We start from the raw sequence: 21,687 nt of genomic DNA on the forward strand, positions 1-21,687 counted from the left end.
TTTTCAAGCTGTCTTCTAGCTTTTTTCCTAATATTAACTTCATTTTGTTTGCCCTTAATATATCTTCCTTAGTCCCGCTTCTTCCCTGCATTTGCCCCCAGCATCCCTTCCATCTTCCATCCTCCTCCACAGGGCCTTCCCATACATACTGACCTGAACTTCACTGCCCCTGGCTTATTAACTTGAACTTGGAATGGGAGCACTATAAGAGGCACAGAAAACATGTGGAGTTCATTTCCTAGAGCAGCACTGACTCCATCAATTGGGACCAGACCTGGGTCTAGCTGGACTACTTCCAGAAAACCCTCAGATACCTCTTGGTCATAAGCATTATCATCCTTGATTTCTAGATGAAAAAATAACAGAGGCTCCAAGGGGTGTAGGGACTTGCTCAAGGTGAATGGAAAAGCCAGGATTCCAACCTTGTGTTCTTTCCACTACAACATAAATCAATGTAAATACTGCCATTTTGATCACTTCTCTAGATGATTTCTCAAATTCCCAGTGCTATATGGTTAATGTGAGATGATTTGCTTAGTTCATTAGGAGTTATCCCAAGAGGTCTTTAGAAGGATGCCCAGTATTGACAGCATCTTCTGTCATTTCCTAATGGTAGAGTTTATTGCTTGTCTCTCCAGTTTCCTTTTGGATATGAGTGTATTCATCATGGGAACGGTTTAATAAAGTGACAGCAATCCAATTAAAATGAAGAATTTATTTATTGCTTAATGAACACAGGCCAGAAAACTTTAACAATACAGCTGAAAAAACAAACCCACTCAGGGTTTTTAAGGGAGTCTTCACAGGCATCACAGGCATCTGATTTTTCCTAACCTTTTCTGATGGGGGTTAGGATAAAGAGGCTCAGAATAAGGATAACAACTCAGAATTTCATCTCTGTCCTAACTATTCTCTTAGCTGTCAAATAATAACCAGACACAATCCCTAAAAACACAACAGAACAAAGATAGCAGCAGCAAGAAATCATCCCTGAGCAGGAAAGCAGCCCCTATTACCTTAACAAAGACAGGACACAAGCTGGTGTTAACTGCTGGGAGATAGGCACTTAATTCACTGTGAGAGGTCCTAGCCTTTGGTAGAAATGATTTGTTCCATGTTTTAGGAAATATTTAAAATTAATAGAAGAAGGGAACTGAAAACATACACAAACCAGCTAGCTGTATGGCCTTCAGGCTAGACTGTCTTTGGGAAGCATAGCTGAATCATTTGATGGCACCAACAGAGCAGAGGCAATGTAAGCAATTATCAAGTTGATAAAGAGAAGGGAAGTTCTATATTGAGTTGGGATTTTAGGTCTACTACTTTTTTATATTCTGTCCCTTTCTACACAGCTATAAACTTCAAATGTGACTAGCATAAAAAGTTTCAGATCAACAAATAACAAATGACTTTGCATACGGCAATGAAAGGGACAGAAACACGTACAATTTCATCCAGTCTTCAGTCTGGATAGTAAATCCAAGGTTCATGTGCCAGGCTGAAGGCTCTCTTACTTCTCCAAAATAGATTTCAATTGTTCCCGGAGGAAAATGAGCTGTAGGGAGAGGCAGAAAAATATGAAAAATTGCTCTGAAATCTTAGGTTCTGTTACTTGATCTAGGATTTACTTGTATGAACCAAAAAGAACCACTGTAATTTGTATTTTATATGGTTATCTGAGTCTTGCAATGTTCCAAAGAACAGTGCCACAGTCAAGAATGCATGCACAACACTGCATGATGTTGTCTTTTACTGTGCCAAACTTCTAAAAAGAAGCCTTCAAATTGAATATGCTTCAAAATTAAATATGCTTCTGATAAGACTTTGCATTTCTGTGAAGAGTGTACAGAGGGATCACTGTAGCCACATTTGAAGAGTGAGAAAATAAAGCAATTGGGATAGCCTTTTGTCCCACTGAACACACTGGATCTTAAACCAAGTCTTAGCTGCTGCTTCTTACCATGTTATGATACACTTGGAAACTGAACCAAAGACCTGACCAATATTCATTTATTTACCTATTTATCTATTTATCTATATCTCTCTATCTCTTTATTTATTTTACTTGGAATGGCAAAGTGACCAAAAACATTGAGAGGTATACTGTCTTTGGGACAGAGATTGGTTTTGAGTATTATTCAATTTAGGTCACTCCATACCAGTGTAGATTTTCATTCTATGAAAGAAAGGAATGGAGCATTAGAAAGTGATCCTATGCTGCACATCACCTACCAAATTACGAGAATTGCTTCTACAGTAATTTAGAGGCTACACTCTGGTGCTGACATGATTACAACCACTGATTGCTCCAGTTCTTTCTCTTTTGTGGGCTCTCTTTCTCACCACCCCCTAAAGGAAGGTTTTTCCCCAGGTTTGGACTTCTTGCTAAACAGTCAACCTGGCTAACTCATCTATCCCCACAGCTTCAATGATCATTTCTCTGCATGAGCCACTCTCCAATCTCCCATTTTCTAAAGTGCTTCTAACTCAACGTGCTTCCAAGTTATCTCATCATCTTCTCCATCTGCGCCCCCAACAATTCCCTTCCTGTTGTCTTCTGTTAGTGGCACACCATTTTCCAGTTACTCAGGCTTTGGACTCCTCTTTGTTCTTCTTTTGAGCCCATGAATCCAATCAATTGTTAAGCTCTGATTCCTTCCATCACTTGCATCTTCCTCTAGTATCTCTCCACTCAACAATTTCTCCTACATGCTGCTGGCAGAGACATCTTCCTGAGTCACTCCCCAGGTGAAAAAGTTTTGGTGGCTCATTATGCCCTAAACAAAAAATCTCAACTCTAGGCTGTCATCACCATCTCTGAGCCACTATGCATGCTACTTTCTATACAGAATGCCCTCTTTTCCCTATCTCCTTATTAAAACCCACTCTACCTTTTGAGGCTCCAGCCAAACATCATTTCTCTATGAACCAGCCAAACATCATTTCTCTATGAAGTCATCCCTAGTCTCTATGGACAAAAGTGAGACTTCATTCCTTTAAATTCCTGTCCCTCTCATGGATCTCTTCCCACCTGGAGGCAGAGACTGGGTTGTAAGCATTTTGTAGCTCCCTACTACAGAACCTAGCTTCAAGTAGGCTATAAATGAACTAATAACGTAAAGGAATGTGAGTGAATAAAGTTCACAGCTACATTTCCATGTTGAAAATAGCACTCCCCAATACTATTTACATGGATGAAAACAAAGATGTTTGGTGTGTGCTAAAGCAATTTGGTGTTAATTGTTCACATGGTTGTTTATGAGCAGTACTTGGTTAAGTGATTTGCTGAGTGGAAGGGAATATATAAAATTCCCCTGGTTTTGCTTGTATGTGTAACGGGGATGGGGGTTGGTGTCTCTATCTCAAGAGCCCCATGCTAAGCCCATCATTATATGGCCCCCAGTTCCTTTATGATTATTACCCTCAATTTTATAGGACTGAAGCCAGCATACATCTTCTGTACAGCTACCTGACCCTCACTTATCCTACAGTACCTTCTTTTCAGTCTTCTCACTCTCTTGTGGCTTGAAATAATACAGCTGTTCAAGTCAGAAATCTGGCATGCATCCTTAACACTTCCTTCAACACCCAGTAACTGGCCCAACTCCCATCCATTCTACCTTTAAAATATATTCTCTCATATATGAGTGTTTGTAGCAGCATTATTCATGATGGCTAAAAGGTGGGAACAATCCAAATGTCCATCAATGGATGAATGGATAAACAAAACGTGGTGTGTGTGTATGCTTACACACATGGAATATTAGAATATTATTCACCCACAAAATGGAATAAACTACTGATACATGCCACAACATGGATTAACTCTGAAAACATTATACTAAGTGAAAGAAGCCAGATACAAAAGACCACACATTATATATGTCCTTTTAGATAAAATAAGCAGAATAGGCAAAGTAGATGAGAAGGTACATTAGTGGTTGCCTTGGTCCGGCAAGTGGTAGAAATTCAGAAGAAATGGAGAATGACTGGTATTGAATACAGGTTTCTTTTTGGGTGATGAAAATGTTCTAAAACTGATTGTGGTGATGGTGGTGCAATTCTGTGAAAATACTAAAACCATACAATTTAAATGTATGGTACGTGAATTATATCTCAACAAAGTGGTTATAAAAACATTTTTATTGCAGTTAATATATATATATATTCTTTCCATAGCCACTGCCACCACCTTAGTTCAGGTTGTCATTTTCTCTTATTAGACTACCACACAGCCTCCTAACTGGCCTCCTTGATTCTAGTCTTGCCCCCCCTATAATCCATTCTCCAGATAAGAATCAGAGTGGTCTTTAAAAAGTTTAAATTAAATGTGACTCTCTCCAGCTTAAAACTCTTCAAGGGTTTCCCACTGCACTTAAGACTAAAACCCATCCTCCTTATCATGGCCTGCAAGGGACCATACACTACGGCCTCTGCCTACTTCTACAACCTTATGTTAAGTCATGCTCTTCCTTGCTTTATATAGCCCAGAGGTCCTCAAAAAGGCCAGGTTCTTTCCCCCATGGGGGACCTGTCATATGCTCCACCCAAGAGGCTCTCCATTCCCTCTTCGCTCAGATTGACTCTTTAGGTCTAAGCTTAAGTATCACCTCCTCAGAAAGGCCCATCGTTTTAATTTAATTCCATTTAATTCAGGACTCCTTTTATTCAAATAGCACCACTGATGTTTTTTCCTCCTTCAAAGCCTTTTTTTTTTGCCATTTGCACTTCTCCATTTGTATGTTAATTTGTTCACTGTCAATCTTCCATCTAGACATCTCCATGAGGACAAGTACTCTGTCTTATTCAACACGGTATGTACATCTTGTACTTTTCACTTAATAGGCATTCAGTATCTGCTGAATGAGTGAATTTTCACAAAAACCTTGTTCCAACCTGCTATCCTCATTTAGAAGATTTGGTCACTACTGATCCTGTGAAAGGAACAGCTAGAAATGACTTTGGGAGTGGGGTTGGGGATTCTTTGTATCAAATGTTTTCTGGTTGATTTGAAAACACTTCTCACCTGCTCATTTTTTTCTTTTTCCTGTAACTTAAGCTGCTCCAGCACAGACTGTAAATGACTCTGGAAAACAAATTGTATAAATGATGAATGCTGAGTCTCAAAGGAAAAGAGAACCAAGTGAGACAAAGAGTTTGGCAAATAATTTGATAAGCAAACTGTCAGTCATAACAAAAGAGCACTCTTTTTAAAGGATTCAGAGTATAAAAACTGCATCCCCTAAGTACAGAGCCATCTGATTTGATTTTATAAACCTACACACGATATTTTTTTCTTGCCTTAAAATAAATGGTTGGAATGCCTTCATGTTACCTTTTTCTAGTTTAGCACAAATCCTTTGACTGTGGTGAACTATTAAAAAAGCTGACTTGGAATTTGGTGCTGACTCATTCATTTCCCTGCACTAGGGCAGAATATTATTATTCCTAACTAGTCCTCCATGCAACATCAATACAACTGTATCTTTCAAAGTGTGTCCACATCTATTATCTCACTTGGTTAATGTAAAGGACAATATTCTAAATAGGTACAGTTCTGTGTTGAGTTACTACATTTTGATGACTACGGCTCTCCAGAAAATAAAATCTGGCAAGGAATTTTCCAGATGCTTCAGAATTTCCCTCACTATAAAAAAGGATGCAAACATGGCCTAAACATACACTTTCCTTTTGTTGAAATATATGTTAATAAAAATCAAGCAAGATATTTATTCTTGTTCAGGCATGCATCATAACATTTAAAAATGAACTTCGTTAATTTTCTTTCACTTCAATGAATACATTTTGGTACAAACAACTATTTGATTGAATCAAGACATGATTCAATCTATGTCTTACCACTAGTTACTTAACCTCTTTGAATTTCAATTCCTTATCTATAAGATTAGCGACAGTACCTGTATTTCAGGAAGGATGAAATGAGGATGAAATGAGATGATACATGTAAAATACTTAGCTCTTTTTGTGCCTTTTACATAACAGATGCTCAGTATTGGTAATCATTATCTCAAGTCTCCTTGTCTCTTCTCAAAAATTCTTGTATGAGATGATCAAAATTACTCAGATAAAAGGAAATAGGGCTATATCTTCTTAGGGGTTTCTAAGAGGTTGTTTTAGGTCAAAAAATGAGTAAGAATGCTGCACAGGGATGATACGAGTTAGAAACACAAAGATGGTATTTTGAAAGTAGGATATCAAGGTATCTTTATCCCAGCCAACAAGAATTTACCTTGAGTGTCAGGTTTTCCACTTTCTTTAAGAGATCCCTCTGTCTTTGTGCTTTGCATTGAATCTCTTGGAGCTTTTTCTCCATGTAATGAATCTGCTTCTGAATATCCATGACTAACAGAGACAGACAGAAATTTTAACTAAACATGGCCCAAACTATTGGACCAAAATCAAAGTCAACCAAAACTCCACTCCACATCTCAACCGTAACTTCTCAAACTTAGCCTTGCATCTAACACATGTTTAAAGTCAATCTTCAGCGCTGCCACCCACTCTGTCCCACCTCTGGTTTTTCCTCCATAACTTACCTGCTGAACTGGCTCCTTCCTTTGCCTCATACTGGCCAGATGCAAAGAACTTGGCCTGTAGCTCCCTTTCCAGATCCTCTTCATAATAATCTTTCTCAACTTCATCCTCATCGTAGTCATCTTCTTCATCATCTTCTTCATCCTCTTCATCATCCTCATCTTCTTCCTCATCCTCATCATCACTGTTGCTACTAGAATCACTGAACATCTCCCGAAACATACCATATTCTATTGGTTTCAAGCAAGAGGAAGGTGAATCTATCTGAATCTTTTCAAATGACTCTCACTCAAGCTGCAGTTATCTTCCTTCCCTCAAATTCACTGGTCAACCAATGAATTTTATAAATAATTTTCTCACAAGAAGATCCTTCCCTTCCTAAGGCAATGGCAGGAAATGCAAAACACTAACATTCATTCATGTATTCAGTGATCAAGACATTTAGAGTATTTAAGGGCCCATAGGAATTTAGGATACCAGGGACTGATGGGAGATTAGAACACCAGTCTAAAACCCCTGAAGCACTGAAGAAAGAGGAAAGAAAGGCCAAGGCATCCTTTTTCTGTGATTGGCCTGTGAGTCTCTGGAGAATGGTCTTTCGCACAGTCAACACTTGCCTTCTCTGAAGCTCTTGTTTTGTCTTTATTAACATACCTGATGAGAAATGACCCTGCTTATAGCCACTTATTCCTGGGGACATTGCAAAGCCTGGGATAGAGCCTTGACTTTCTATTTCTTTGGTTTCATCTTCAGCAATGACTTCCCATCCTGAAAGGAGGGGTGGTGGTCAAGGAACAAGCAGAAAGAAAGGAGAAGACACAATTGAAAGGGAAGAGGTTCTCTGAGTGAAAGTGCTATTTAATTTGGTCCAACTTCAGGCCATCTGTATCTGGATTCCTAGTATGAAGAAGTACCTCCTATTGGATTACACAAGTAAATACATTTCTATTGTGTGAATTTACTATTCCTAGCTAGAAAGTAACATTTCTGTAACAAAAATCTGAAGTTCTACACACCAAAATTAGTACACAAATACCAGAAGTGAGGGCTTGTCAGCAAGTACATATGGGGCGGAATAGGCTACAAGGAAAATATTTAGTATAAAAGGATACGAGCACTGAGAGCTTCAGCATCTGAACACAGTAGTCTTTTCACTTCCTTTTCCACATCAGGAGATTCAATGTATTGAACCAAAGCAGGGGAAGGGGGGATATCAGTAATGTCATTTAACACCCTGTGTTTTGCAGGAATGCCCTGCTCCTACATACAAATGAATTCAAATAATTAGGTCTCTTTAATATCCATCCAAATCAATTTCTACTTTAAGTAATGCTATTTATGAAGAAATCTTTGACCAGGCTCTAGGTTTCTGTATGGTAAGCTTATTTTTTTTTCCCATTCAAACAAATTAACTTGAGACATTTAATCTTTTCGATCTGCAACTCCGTGTTAAAGACTTCTCTCAGAAGCACAACCCTTAGGCCTCAGTTATTAATTATTGGCCCTGACCCATACTGGCAAACAACTACAATTCCTTACTTGTTATTTAAAAGTAATTTGGCTTAAAGATCCAAATTCCCAAAGTTCACTTTTCCACATCTTTATTATTAAAGATTTTCCTATAAAAACTGGGTCTTAGCTACATGTTCTCCCTTAAATCCAATTTTAGACAATTATCTCCACAGCAACCAATTCGTCATGCTACAAATAGAAATTAGAACTTTGAGGGGGAATAAGCAATTGCAAACAACTGCTGGTAAAAGTGAATACTGGCTTCCAAAAAATGGCTCTTAAAATAAGTATCAGAGAAAAAAGCAGATTAGAATTCAAGGTCACTGGCCAAATTGTATCTTTTCCTCTAGGAGTTATCAGGCATTAAACAATGAATCCATTTTTAAGTGAATCAATTTAGTGTACCTGTATGGCAGTGGCAGTTAGAGAGGAGAAAGAAGGCCAAAAAGTAACCTTTTTGATTTCTTTGATTTGCCTTAAAGTAATGAGCTATGAAATAAAACACACTAAGGGTAAACAATAAAGTTATATAATGATAGCTCTACCTCAGGAAAGCTGATTTCTTCAATTTGTTTGAAATCAGTGAGCTATGAAATAAAACACAATAAACAATGAAGTTATTATTACAACTGTTCTACTTCACTAAAGCTTAAAGGATTCTAAAATTATTCTTAGTTTTACATTTAGTAGGCACTCAATAAGTACTGTTGACTGACAGTATAAAAGCCAAGGCAACTGTGTTCATGGAGTGAAAGATTCAACATAGTAAAGCTGTCAATTATCCCCAAATTGATATATAGGTTCAATGCAATTCCTACCAAAATTCCAACAAGGTTTTTATAGACATAGAAAATTTGTTCTAAACTTCAAACTTACAAAAAAAATTATATGGAAAGGTACAGGCTCTAGAATGACTAAAACAATCTTGACAAAAATAAAATGAGAACAGTCTTCCTCATTTCAACATTTATTATATAGCTACACTGTGATATCAGTAGAAGGATCAACACACAGATTAATGGAACAGAACAGGGAACCCTGAAACAGACACACACAAAAATGCCCAGCTGATTTTGACAAGGTGCAAAAAACAATACAATGGAGGAAGGAGAGTCTTTTTAATAAATGGTGCTGAGGCAACTGGATATGCAAAGGCAAAAAAAAAAAAAAAACCCTTGAACTAAACACCACATTTTTTACAAAAATTAGCTCAAAAATGGATTTCAGGTCTATATGTAAAATGTAAAACTTTTAGAAAAAAATAAGAGAAAATCTTCAGGATCTGGGCTAGGCAAAGAGTTCTTAAACTTGACACAAAGGAAAGATCCTTAAAAGGAAGTATCTATAGGGGCACCTAGGTGGCCAAATATGGAAGGAGCCCAAGTGTTAATTGATGAATGAAAGGATAGAGAAGATATGGTAGGGGTAACTGGGTGGGTCAGTCAGTTAAGTGACTGGCTCTTGATTTCAGCTGAGGTCATGATCTCATGGTTCGTGGGTTTGAGTCCCACATTGGGCTCTGCGCTGACGGTGCAGAGCTTGGGATTCTCTGTCTCCCTCGCTCTCTGCCCCTCCCCCACTAACTTTCTATCTCTCTCTCCTAAAATAAATATTAAAAAAAGGAAAAATCTGTAAGTTGGACTTAATCAAACAAAAAACCTTTGCTCTTTGAAAGATCCTGTGGAGAAGAGGAAAAGACAAACTACAGACTAGGAGAAAATATTTGCAAATTTCTACATATCTGACAAAAGACTAATATTTGGAATATTAAAAGAACTCTTAAAACTGAACAATAAAGAAATCCACTTAGGAAACAGGCAAAGGACATGAACAGACACTTCACTGAAGTGGATATATGGATGGCAAAAAAAAAAAAAAAAACACATGAGATGTTCAACATCATTAGCTATCAGGGAAATGCAAATTAATACCACAACAAGGTTACTACACATCTATCAGATGGCTAAAATAAAAAAGAGTGACAAACACCTAATTCTGGTGGGGACTTAGAGTAAGTGGATCACAGGTACAGTCTACTGGGAAGATATCATGTTATAGCCACTTTGCAAACAGTACGGTAGTTTCTCATAAAATTGAACATTCAAGTACCATATGACCCAGAAATAGCATCCCTGCACATTTATCCCAAACAAATGAATACTTATGTTGACACAAAAACCTGCATGTAGCTTTATTTATAATGGTAAAAAACTGAAAACAACCCAGACGTCCTTCAGTGGGTGAACAGTTAAACAACTTGGGGTATGTGCATACCCTGGAATACTACTCAGCAATAACAGGAATGAAGTACTGATACATGCAACAACTTGCATGGATCTTAAGGGAATTATGGTTAGTGGGGGAAAAAAGCCAGCATTAAATGTTATACATTGTATGAGTCCATTTATATGACATTCTCAAACTGACAACACTACAGAGATGGAGAACATACTAGTGTTGGCCAGGGGTTAGAGACCGAAGGGTGGGGTAGGAGGGAGGTAAATGTGACTATAAAAGGTCAAGATGAGGGATCCTTGTGGTAACAAAACTGCACAGTATTTTGACTGTGTAGATGGATACATGAACATACATATGGGAAAAAACTGCATAGAACTACATGCACACATACACACACACAAGTATAAGTAAAACTGGAGAAATTTGAGTAAGATTGGCGAATTGTGATAATGTCAATTTCCTGTTTGTGATATTGTACTATAGTTTTGCAAAAAATTACAATGGGGAAAACTGGATAAAGGGTACATAACATCTCTCTTTTATTTCTTACAACTGCATGTGAACCTACAATTATTTCAAAATAAAAAGTTAATTATAGGGGCACCTGGGTGGCTCAGTTGGTTAAGCATCTGATTCTTGGTTATCAGCTCAGGTCATGATCTCATGGGGTTTGTGAAATTGGGTCCCAAGTAGGGCTCTGTGCTGACAGTGTGGAGCCTGCTTGGGATTCTCTCTCTCTCTCTCTCTCTCTCTCTCTCTCTCTCTCTCTCTCTGCCCAACCCCTCCCCAGCATACACACATGTGCTCCCTCTCTCTCTCTCTCAAAATACGAAAACATTTTTTTAAAAAGTTAATTAAAAAAAGCAGACAAGCTACAATATTCCTGTAGCTTGCCCAAGATTCTACAAATTGGAGATAAGGCTAGGAATAGAACCACAATTTCCAAGTCTCAGGTTCTAGATGGGTTCACTTTAAAACTAGATTTTGCAGGGCACCTGGGTGGAAGCCTCCAACTCTTGGTTTCGGCTCAGGTCATGATCTCATGGTTTCGTGGATTCGAGCCCCACACTGGGCTCTGTGCTGGCAATGTGGAGCCTGGTTGGGATTCTCTCTCTCTCCCTTTCTCTCTGTCCCTACCCGATTCATACCGTCTCTGTCTCTCTCAAAATAAATAAATAAACTTTAAAACTAGATTTTGCAATTGAAAGCAAAGCATTAGCAGAAGTTTCAAATTCATGACACATCCAGATCCCTAAATGATCAGGTCTGTTTCTGTTCACTATATACTCCCAACTGCTACCGCACAGTGCCTGGCATTTAGCTCATAATCGATGTTTACTGAACATATAAATGAGTGAACAAATTAATCCCCAACTAACTCCTCTTCCAATCCACCCAGTAGACACAGAAATAGCATGCAACTAACCTTTTTTGTTGTTTTGCGGAACCTTTTCTTTCTGACATTCTTAAGTGGTGGAGTAACTAAAATAAATTCAACATGGTGAAATGTATATATGACTGTTGGTAGTCACATATCTATCTGAATTTGACAAAGAGAAAGCCACTGGCTAACGACATGACCTGTTCCTTTAAGAGTGTCTGGATGTCTAATGAACCAAACACCTAAGTGTGGTAACAGGTCCCTGGCTCACAAGTAATTAGGATTCAGTAGATTAAATGTAGTCAGCCAAAGTGAGCAAGGGGCTGGTGACTTACTGCCATGCTTCCAGACATATTTTTGCTCTCTCTCTTTTTCATTTTTCATGACTGCGTTAAGGTCAGTAGAGGTAACTGATTCTTCTGGAGAAGAGTGGAGATCATCATCAGCAGTGCACACAAGCATCTACATTTAACAAAGATGAAGAAGTTGACTATGGTCATGAATCCTGGATTAGAAATGAATCATGATCATTTTTACTACCAGAAATCCTGGAGCATAGTAAGAAGTAAGGAGAATAGTACTTGGCATTTCCAGAAAGCCAAGTATTACATATACATGCATATTAATTCTGTCTCTCTTTCTCTGTTGGTCTCTGCAACACTGTATATGGATTCTAGATTTTGTTTTTATTTGTTTTTAGCTCAAGTACTTACCACTTCAGAGGGAATATTTTAAGAACAAATATATCTTAGTATTTTGATTTAGAAGGCAAACAAGAAATCAACAGTTGAGATGATGAAAAAAACAAATATAAATCTCCAGAATTAACAGCATCTTGCTTTAGCAGAAAGTTCAGAAGAAGATCCCAGATCCTCATTTTTTTTTTCAGATGACAATCATCATAAATGGCAAACCTGAACCTTTTTTTATATAAAAGCTATCTGGATAAAAGTCAAAAGTTATGGATCAAATGCCAAACCAGAACATGACACTGTATTCCTGTGCAATTGAGCTGCGAATTAGAAATGATAAGCAGCCATTCACCAAGTGGAAAGGACTACTGAAAGAAAGAGAAAAGTAGGGAGAAAGGGATTCCTCGAAGGATGTAAGAACTAGTAGATTAAGAAAACTCATCCATACCTGAGAAATATCTGCTGTCTTATAAAAAGTTTTTTTATCAAGAGTTTTCAGGCTTCCGATAATGCAAGGCAAATCAACCAGCTTAGCAGTTAGTGAGACATTTTCTACATCAACAACTGCATGACGTCCATCAGCTGAAGAGAGGCAGGAAAAATTAAATCCAACATCTTCCCAATGTACTCTTAAGCATTCTGGGGTTTAAGTGACGAAGACTTAAGTGGGACAGGCCAGTCTTTCAGCAAAACCTACTATTTCTCATAATGCTAGAATTGTGTATGTAATTGGTAACTTCCCAGTGAAAAGAAGGCAGGGTATATGGAGCTCTTTTTTCTCAGTTTACTCTACTGGATCAAAAGTAGCTAAGTCTCTTTGTAATCACTGTGAACTAAATGTGGATGAAGTGGCGAATGTTTCATTCTCATCCTGAAAGGCAAACTCCATTCTTTCAACCCCATTCATTTTGACCCCATTAGAAGCACTCAATTATGTCATTGTACATGGTTATTTTCAAAGGGTCAAGTGAAGGAAGGGGTGATCCCAGAAAGGTGCTAGTATATCTGAAGTTATAATCTCTAGTTAGCTTCACCAAGATAAGATTCTACACAATATCCATACACTGTAGGAATATATATATTCATATGCTGACAACTCTGAATCCTGCCCAGATGTCTCTAGCTTTTGCTCGTCCCTTAACACAAGAGGATTCAAGTACAATCTTCTAATATTAAGTGAAAAAATAAAAATGCAGAAATATGCTGGACATGGTGCTTTAATTCTTTCAATTAACTTGAAAGATGTAGGGGATTTAAATGTTGGTGTCATGAATAAAAATTCTGTCTGTAAGGAAACAAGGAGAAACAATTATTATTAGTTATCTTTGGCATTAATGTTGGGGCACTGCAAGGAGAGTTTCACTCCTCTTTTTGAACTTTTATATTTAAATTTTGTTTTTCCTTTTTGATCAAACTGGTTAGTGGTTTATCAATTTTGTTGATTCTTTCAAAGAACCAGCTTCTGGTTTCATTTATCTGTTCTGGGTTTGTTTGTTTGTTTGTTTGTTTGTTTGTTTGTTTTGGTTTCGATAGCATTAATTTCTGCTCTAATCTTTATTATTTCCTGTCTTCTTCTGGTTATATTTAAATTTTCTAACCACGAACTTGTATTACCTTTTTTAAAATGTCAATAAGGGCTACCTGAGTGAAGGGATTATAAGCCATTTTAAATTTTCTTCTTTATATACGTCTCTGTATTTAAAAATCCTAATAAATATTATTCAAAAGAGAGAAAGATATGTCACTTTTATAAAAAAAAAAGTACAGGACATTCATTTATCATTACCTCGGACAGTCAGAAATCACAAAGTTTGTATGTAAGAGACAAACAGAAGTATACAAATCTCACCGTTGACCTCCCGCCAATTCTTCCTTATACACAGTACAATAATTACCTCAAATTACATAATTTCTACTTCCTTTCCTCAAAAAGAAGATATGAGAGTGACTTAAGCCTCTCTTAGGGTCTTCAAGGCAGAGACCATATTCTGCTCTTTGTCTCATCCTTAGTATCTAGTATAGTGTCTGGCACATAGCAATCCCTTAATAAATTAACTGTTCAATGTATGGTAGACGGGTATTTACTACTTACAAGATAAGTCAATTTTTAGTTTATCCTTCATGGCAACACTTCCAGAATGTACCATCTTCCTGACAGTAAATGCATGTTCCTAAAAAGGAGGTAGATTGAAAAATCAGAAGGATGAATTGTCTACTTGGCAGCTAATAGATGTGTTACAGTCCTCCCTTAAATAAAACCTTAAATCTCCCAAATGTTAGGAACAGTGTCATGTACCATGACATATGGTGTGCTAAGTCAAGTTAGGATGAGGCTGACTCTAATCTCATTGTTGGTTTTTAGTAGCTACAGTTAATGCCTTCTTCAAGCCCTACATTTCTGCCTCTTACTGCTGCCCTTCAGTTGTAGTTGCTAAGTAAAGGCTTAGCTGCAGTTTACTGGGTATATAATTAGCCCTAATTGGGGAAATATCTTTCTGAAGGCCGTCCTTAATACAACATTCTTAGACTAAATACTACTTGAATGCAGGTATCAATGGGGGAAGAGACCCTAACACAATGTTCAGATGAGCTTCAACAGCCTTGCATGGTGATGAATTTGAGGAAATAGTGATGGTCCCTTTCACTGCCCCTTTTGAGGTGACAGAAAGGATTTAAAAGGAGTCTTATCATGGCTGTTCAGTAAACAGGCTGTTAGCACCTCCGGTAAGTCACTGGATCCCTCACTGTCACAGCCCTTTGCTAGGAAATCAACCCACATGATAGGTGGCATGTACAGGATGAAAGAATTCTGCTAAAAGAGTACACACTAGTATAGGACTGTTTAATAAAACGTGATTCCTGGGAAACAAATGTTCTTAATTTTTATAGCCTACCTTAAATAGAAATGCTACAGAATCCAAACAGAGCTAATACATATGCACTGAAGATATGTGGTCTGAGATACAAGGGTTTCTTACCAGTGGGAGACGCAATATAAACTGGTTCTCAAGTTCCTGAGGAGGTTCATCCTGGCTTTTACTCATCTCTTGTTTTTGAGTTCATGAAAGCAAACACAAAATAGCAAGTGACCAAAAACTGATCTTGCCCCTCTGCTGACCACTTCTGGTAGTACTGGTTACATTACACAGGATCTTGCCCACAACCCTCACTGAAACGATGTGTGTACAGCTCTGAAGTACCTTACTTGACATAACTTGATTATTTCTAAGTCACTTGATCTCCCTTCCAATATATGTAGACTTTCCAAGGATAGCCCAAATTACATGATAACAAAAGAAGTAAAGTTGTTATGAAACATGATGCAGTCTTTTTTTTTTAATTTTTTAACATTTGTTTATTTTTGAGAGACAGAGAGAGACAGAGCATGAGCAGGTGAGGGGCAGAGAGAGAGGGAGACACAGAATCCGAAGCAAGCTCCAGGTTCCAAGCTATCAGCACAGAGCCCGATGTAGGGCTCAAACTCACAGGCCATGAGATCATGACCCGAGCTGAAGTTGGACGTTTAACTGACTGAGCCACCCAGGCACCCCTAGTCTTCTTAATGATATTGCTAGACTCTAAGGTAAAGGACTACAATTCATCAGCGCTATGATGGCTACCGAAGCAAACTACATGCCTCTGCAGGGAAGAGTGCCAAAGTCCAGAATCAACCAAAACCACTGGCACAAGTGTTCTATAATGATTTGAAGGAAAAAAGAGCTTAATTTTTAATATTTCATTCACCTTAATGGATTGGTATGAATTAAGCCCATGGGAGAGCAGGCAGGTTCTATGACTCTAAAGTCAGCATCAACAATTCTGAACTATTTTGTTTAAAAGTTAGGAGTCCAGTTCTTACGGCGAGGCTATCTATATGAGTACACTTAGGTTCATGGAATGGGCACTTTCTTGAAGGGGTGATACGATAGATCATAAAATCCAATTTAATTTATTCATTATTAACATTCACTGTGTACATTCTATATGGCAGGCACTTCATTGAGTGCATTAGGTCTATTATTTTATTTAATCCGCACAACTACCACTTACTTGAAATACCCCTAAGAAGTTATTTAAAGGAATTCTAAGATGGATCCCTTTATTTAAAAAAAAAACCTTCTGGAGGCGCCTGGGTGGCTCAGTCGGTTAAGCAGCCAACTTTGGCTCAGGTCCTGATCTCGCGGTCCGTGAGTTCGAGCCCCGCGTGGGGCTCTGTGCTGACAGCTCAGAGCCTGGAGCCTGTTTTGGATTCTGTGTCTCCCTCTCTCTGACCCTCCCCTGTTCATGCTCTGTCTCTCCCTGTCTCAAAAATAAATAAAACGTTAAAATTTTTTTTAATTTAAAAAATAAAAAAAAAACCTTCTGTAAAGTGAATAATCCCATCCAAGTTGATTTTTATTTTTAATCTTATTTTCCAGCTATTTGGGAAAAATCTGTAGTGGCTTGCACATTGCGTTTTAGGGCTCACACTTCTGAGGAAATTTTTTCTCAAAAGGTAGAAAGAAAGCAATATACATATATGAAAATAGACAAGATCTTCCTATGTTCTAAGGACATTACGCTACATACCAAGTTATAAAATCTTGTATTTTTAATTAGATTAAAATCTCCAGTTAACCACAGCTCCCTAATACTCTGTAAACCATTTGAATCTCACTTAAAAGAATTGCAACCCTTTTTAAAAACACATAAAAGTGAGTCTGAGACCCTATTATGGTGAAATCATTCACCAGTCCTTTAGTATGACTTCAGAAACCACCAGAAAGGCATAGAAAGCAAGAGAGGTCAGCAGCAGAAAAGGAGACACCCAGGATGAGAGGAGAGAGATTGATTATTTGTGATAGTCATTTATTTTCTTCCTGCTTCATACAGATACACACACACACACACACACAGATACACACACACATACACACACAGATACAAAATCTAAATGTGAACATAGCAAAAATTTAATTAAAATAAAGTAAATTAAATAAAAACCTTGGGGCTGGGCACATTGCCTAACAGAACGGACAGTTGCAAACACAAGGTTGGGAGCAGAAATGCAGATTATTTGAAGAACTAGCTGCTAAGCAAGATTTTATCAGATCAGAAATAACTTTTAGATTTTTCAGAACTAAGACTAGGGTATTTTGTTCATTTCAATGCCTTACTGGCAACTCCTCTCAATATAAAGGAAAGAATGTAAGAATTGAAACTATTTCAGAGAAGGTGGACAACCCCATTTGAAATGAGTCTTAGTTATTTTTAAAATTTGTTACTTTCATCTACCCAATGAACCGGTTGTATTGTATTTATTTTTTTAAAAGGCATCCATTTTTTTTTCAGACAAGCACTCTTTAATAAGTAATTAAACTAAACAGGACCACTCTCCACCCCCAGCTCCATCTTGTTTCAGCGGAATCAGGATTGGAATTAGAATTATAGCTAGCTGGAGGGTGCCTAACAGCATGCTCCAGGCAGCACAAGTCAGCACAAGCCTAATTGGTATTTTCTCAAGTTCATAGCCACTGGCTGCAATATGAGGCAATGACCACTTCATCCTTATCCCAGGAGCGCTAAGCTTCCAAGGAAGAGTCCAGCTCCTAGGCTTTGATCCAATTTCCCTGGAAAACCTCCCGTGGGACCAAGGGGCCCCGAGCCTTCGCGCCTCGCCGTCCAGGCGGGCTGGATAAGGAAGTCCGGTGCGCGGGAGCTGGGCGCTGACCCGCCCGGGAGCCCTCTGACCTCCCGACTCACCCGCTCCTCCGTTGATTTACGCCAGGACCGGAAAGGCTGCGCAGACACTGTTCCCCGGAGTGGGGGTGGGGGACGGGTTCCGGAGGGGGCGTGAGTGGGCTCCCGGGCGGCGGGCGTGGAGGCGGGCTGCGGGCCGACGGCGTGGCGACAGGTAGGAGCCGCGCGCGCCGCCCCTCCCCGCCTAGCCACGCCTCCGCGACCTGGCCCCCGACCTGACCGGCGTTTGGCCTCGAAGTAGCGGCCAGTTTACCGCGTGCCGAGCTGGAAGGTTTGAAAGGCGCTGAGCGCAGCGCAGTGTGGGGGTGGGGGTGGGGGGACCTTGCCGAGCATAGTTTCAAAATCAATTCCTTTTACAGGGGGGCGACCTTCAGGGAGGCCGCGGGAGTGTTACCGGTGCGCAGTGATATTTGTAAAAGGGGTGGCACATTCAGTTGCTCTTCGAATCCGTTAAGTTGGCCAGATTTGTCCCTTAGCGAGACGACCTCGCCTGGTGACAAACAGGCCGCCACGCAAAACCATTAAATAACTACAATCCGCGCCCAAACTACTCTTACATAATTAGCCTTTCCCTGTTCCTCAAGAGAGTCACTAGAGTACATCTTTTGGACAGGGACACACGTAACACCGATTATTTCTCCTGAAGGGAGTCTCAGTCCAAAGAGACTTCTAGTAGTTCACTTCCCCCAAAGAATTCTCTTAACTTGTGAGGGGAAAAAAAAAATTTAACCCCACTTACCTGTCCCTTCCAGTAAGTTTTCCTCAGGAGTTTTGGCAGCAATGTCGGTGCCGCCATCGACATCGGCTTGGGTGCCATCGGCAGAAGTTTGGGTGCCTTCATTGGTGGCAGTTTCGGCCCCCAGGTCGCCAAAGTATTCAGCTCCGCTGTCTTCAGGAATTTGGGGATCTTGTGAGCCCGTTACTTCTGATGTGGAAGCTGTTGGTGTTGAATCACTTTCCAAAGAATTGGGAGGCTCCTGCTCACTGTACTCCATGGTCGACCCGTGGAGATTGTAAAATGGCTTCCCGTTCAGTCATGTGACCTTGGAGGTTCCAGAACTTTCATAAAATGATGTCAAAGGTATCCTCCTTAAAGACATAGAGATAATATTAGAGACATTAGGGGTCCCGGTTAGAGATGGTAGCTGTGAAATCTCTACTTCCTAATATGCATCTAAACCGAATTGTAAGGGACAAATATGTTTGGAAGACTATTGTACAATAATTTCTTCTGGATACAAGATTTTTTTAAAAAAAAATCATATCCGTGAAGCTGAATTATCGGAGTTTCAGACCTAGACAAAACTGTTTTGATCCCTTTTGGAATCCATCTGCTGATCTTTACATTAAGGGTTGAAATACAGAATTGACCAATGAAACTCATTTTTTCATGTAGTGTAGTATGTTCTTAAAGGCATTTATATAAAAAAAATAATTCTTTAATAACTCAAAGGAAAACTTCCATTTTCAGTAACTGAAATAGCGGAGTAATTATTTTTTGAATCATACAGACCATGTGAATTATTTAATTAACTTTCCTTGTGATGGCTGCTAGGAAGCTCAGAACCTATTTTGCAACCCAAATCTACCAACTGTGAACTTTATTGGCATATGCTGTTCTTTCTGTTATATTAAATAACGATATTCTCTCCCAATTCCCTATTTTTATCTTGTAACACTGAAACCTGCTTCAAAACATTCTTTATTTTTTATTTATTTCTTTTTTAAACTAATCTCTACACCTAACATGGGGCTTGAACTCACAACCTAGGGATCAAGAGTCACACGTCCTACAGACTCAGCCAGCCAAGGCACCCCTCTTTTTCTTAAAAAGAGAATCAGAAGGGCACCTGACTGGCTCAGTTGGTAGATAATGCACCTCTTGATCTTGGGGGTTGTGAGTTTGAGCCCCACATTTGAGTGTAGAAATTACTTTAAAAATATTAAAAGAGTGAGATATAAATAATAAATAAAAATAGTACTCTGACAGAAGTGTCACAGCGAGCATCCCTGTAGGTAGAGTAAGGGAATATAGTAACTGTTCAGGTATAAATTTGATCTTCCAACAAATGTTACTTGAGAATCTCATGTGCCAGACTTGATTTTAAATATTTATTACATGTTGAAAATATGGTAAGAGTTTTGTGGAAGGAGGCAAAAATTACCCGTAAGATACAAGCATACATATATGTAATTTTTTCCTTTATTGCCAGATTTCCAGCCCCTTCTTAAGGAAGAATCGGATGAAATGTACAAGAAGGAAAAGGACATGAAAATTGTGGTTTCTCTTCCTGGGAAAAGGGTGATCCAACAAGTAGCACTGATGTACAGATAACCTGTCATATGCATACTATCATATTGTCAAATACATACAGACTATATTTCTGGGCTCTGTTCTGCCATGTTGCTGTCTTTCCAAAAAGTTCTTCTGGACCCCATCCCCTCCCCTAACTGTGGCTCCGATCAATTTCATTATTATAGCAAATATGCAGTTGCATGTATTCCTTCAACAGAAATGTATGGAGTTATGTGCCAGAAACCATTCTAAGGTTAATTATAGCTAACATTCATTGAGCACTTATTTAGATGCTAAGCTCTTTGTTAAGTGCTTTGTATGTATTATTTAACCCTCACAATTGCTCTGTGAGTTTGGTGTGACTGTGATCCTGGGTTTTTTCCAGATAAGTAAACTGAGATTTGAAAAAGTTAATTAACTTGACCCATGTCACACATGTAGTAAATGGCAAAGACAATACATAATTTAAGCCCAGGTCCCTTCAACTCTAACTGTGTCTTTGTTTACATAGACTTCCCCTACACAATTAGATGTACAGTAATTCCCCATTTTCTGTTCCTCCTAGCTCCTGGTAACTTCTATTCCATTTTCTGTTTCTATGAATTTGCCTATTCTAGGTATATCATATAAGTAGAATCATATAGCATTCATCCTTTTGTATCTGGCTTCATTCACTTTACTCATACTGTGAGTTGGGAAGTATTTTCTGCTCATATGTTTTAGAATAGTTTGAGAAATGTAGGCAGTAATATGTTTAATGTTTGATAGCATTAATCAGTAAGGCCATCTCATTAAGTTTTTCTTTGTTGGGAAGTTTTTGATGCTGACTTAATCTCCTTTTTGGTAATAGATCTGTTGAGATTTTCTATTTCTTTATAATTCATTTTCAGTATTTGTGTGTTTCTAGGAATTTTCCCATTTCATCTAGGTTGTCCAACTTGCTGATGTACAATTGTTAATAGTATTCTCTTACAATCCTTTTTATTTCTGTAAAATTGACAGTGATGTCCCTGATCTCTTTTCTGGTGTTATTAATTTAAGTCTTCTCTCTTTTTGTTTTAGTCTAGCTAAAGGTTTCTCAATTTCGTTGATATTTTCAAAGAATCTACTCTTGGTTTTATTGATTTTCTCTATTTTTATTCTCTATTTTATTGATTTCTGCTCTAATCTCTATTATTTCCTTCCTTCTGTTGGCTTTAGGTTTAGTTTGTTTTATTTTTCTTGTTTCTTATAGCAAAAAGTAAGGTTGTTGATTTAAGATGCCTCTTATTTTT

The 21,687-nt window shown here is 38.4% G+C and overlaps 1 protein-coding gene across 1 annotated transcript; it reads right to left on the reverse strand.

Annotated features, from left to right (window-relative positions):
* Positions 1-700: 700 nt before the first annotated feature.
* On the reverse strand, positions 701-19,285 carry TAF7L (TATA-box binding protein associated factor 7 like). Its single transcript, XM_043571534.1, has 13 exons — positions 18,857-19,285; positions 15,357-15,424; positions 14,471-14,549; positions 12,827-12,960; positions 12,022-12,148; positions 11,732-11,787; positions 8,613-8,654; positions 7,668-7,815; positions 7,210-7,323; positions 6,558-6,785; positions 6,251-6,363; positions 5,027-5,086; positions 701-1,555 (listed from the first exon to the last, which is right to left on the reverse strand). Exons 1-13 carry the CDS (start codon positions 19,110-19,112, stop codon positions 1,511-1,513), a joined length of 1,470 nt encoding a protein of 489 aa, XP_043427469.1. The 5' UTR covers positions 19,113-19,285; the 3' UTR covers positions 701-1,510.
* Between the last annotated feature and the right edge of the window lie 2,402 nt (positions 19,286-21,687).

Source organism: Prionailurus bengalensis, chromosome X (genome assembly GCF_016509475.1).
Source record: "Prionailurus bengalensis isolate Pbe53 chromosome X, Fcat_Pben_1.1_paternal_pri, whole genome shotgun sequence".
Taxonomy (NCBI): domain Eukaryota; kingdom Metazoa; phylum Chordata; class Mammalia; order Carnivora; family Felidae; genus Prionailurus; species Prionailurus bengalensis.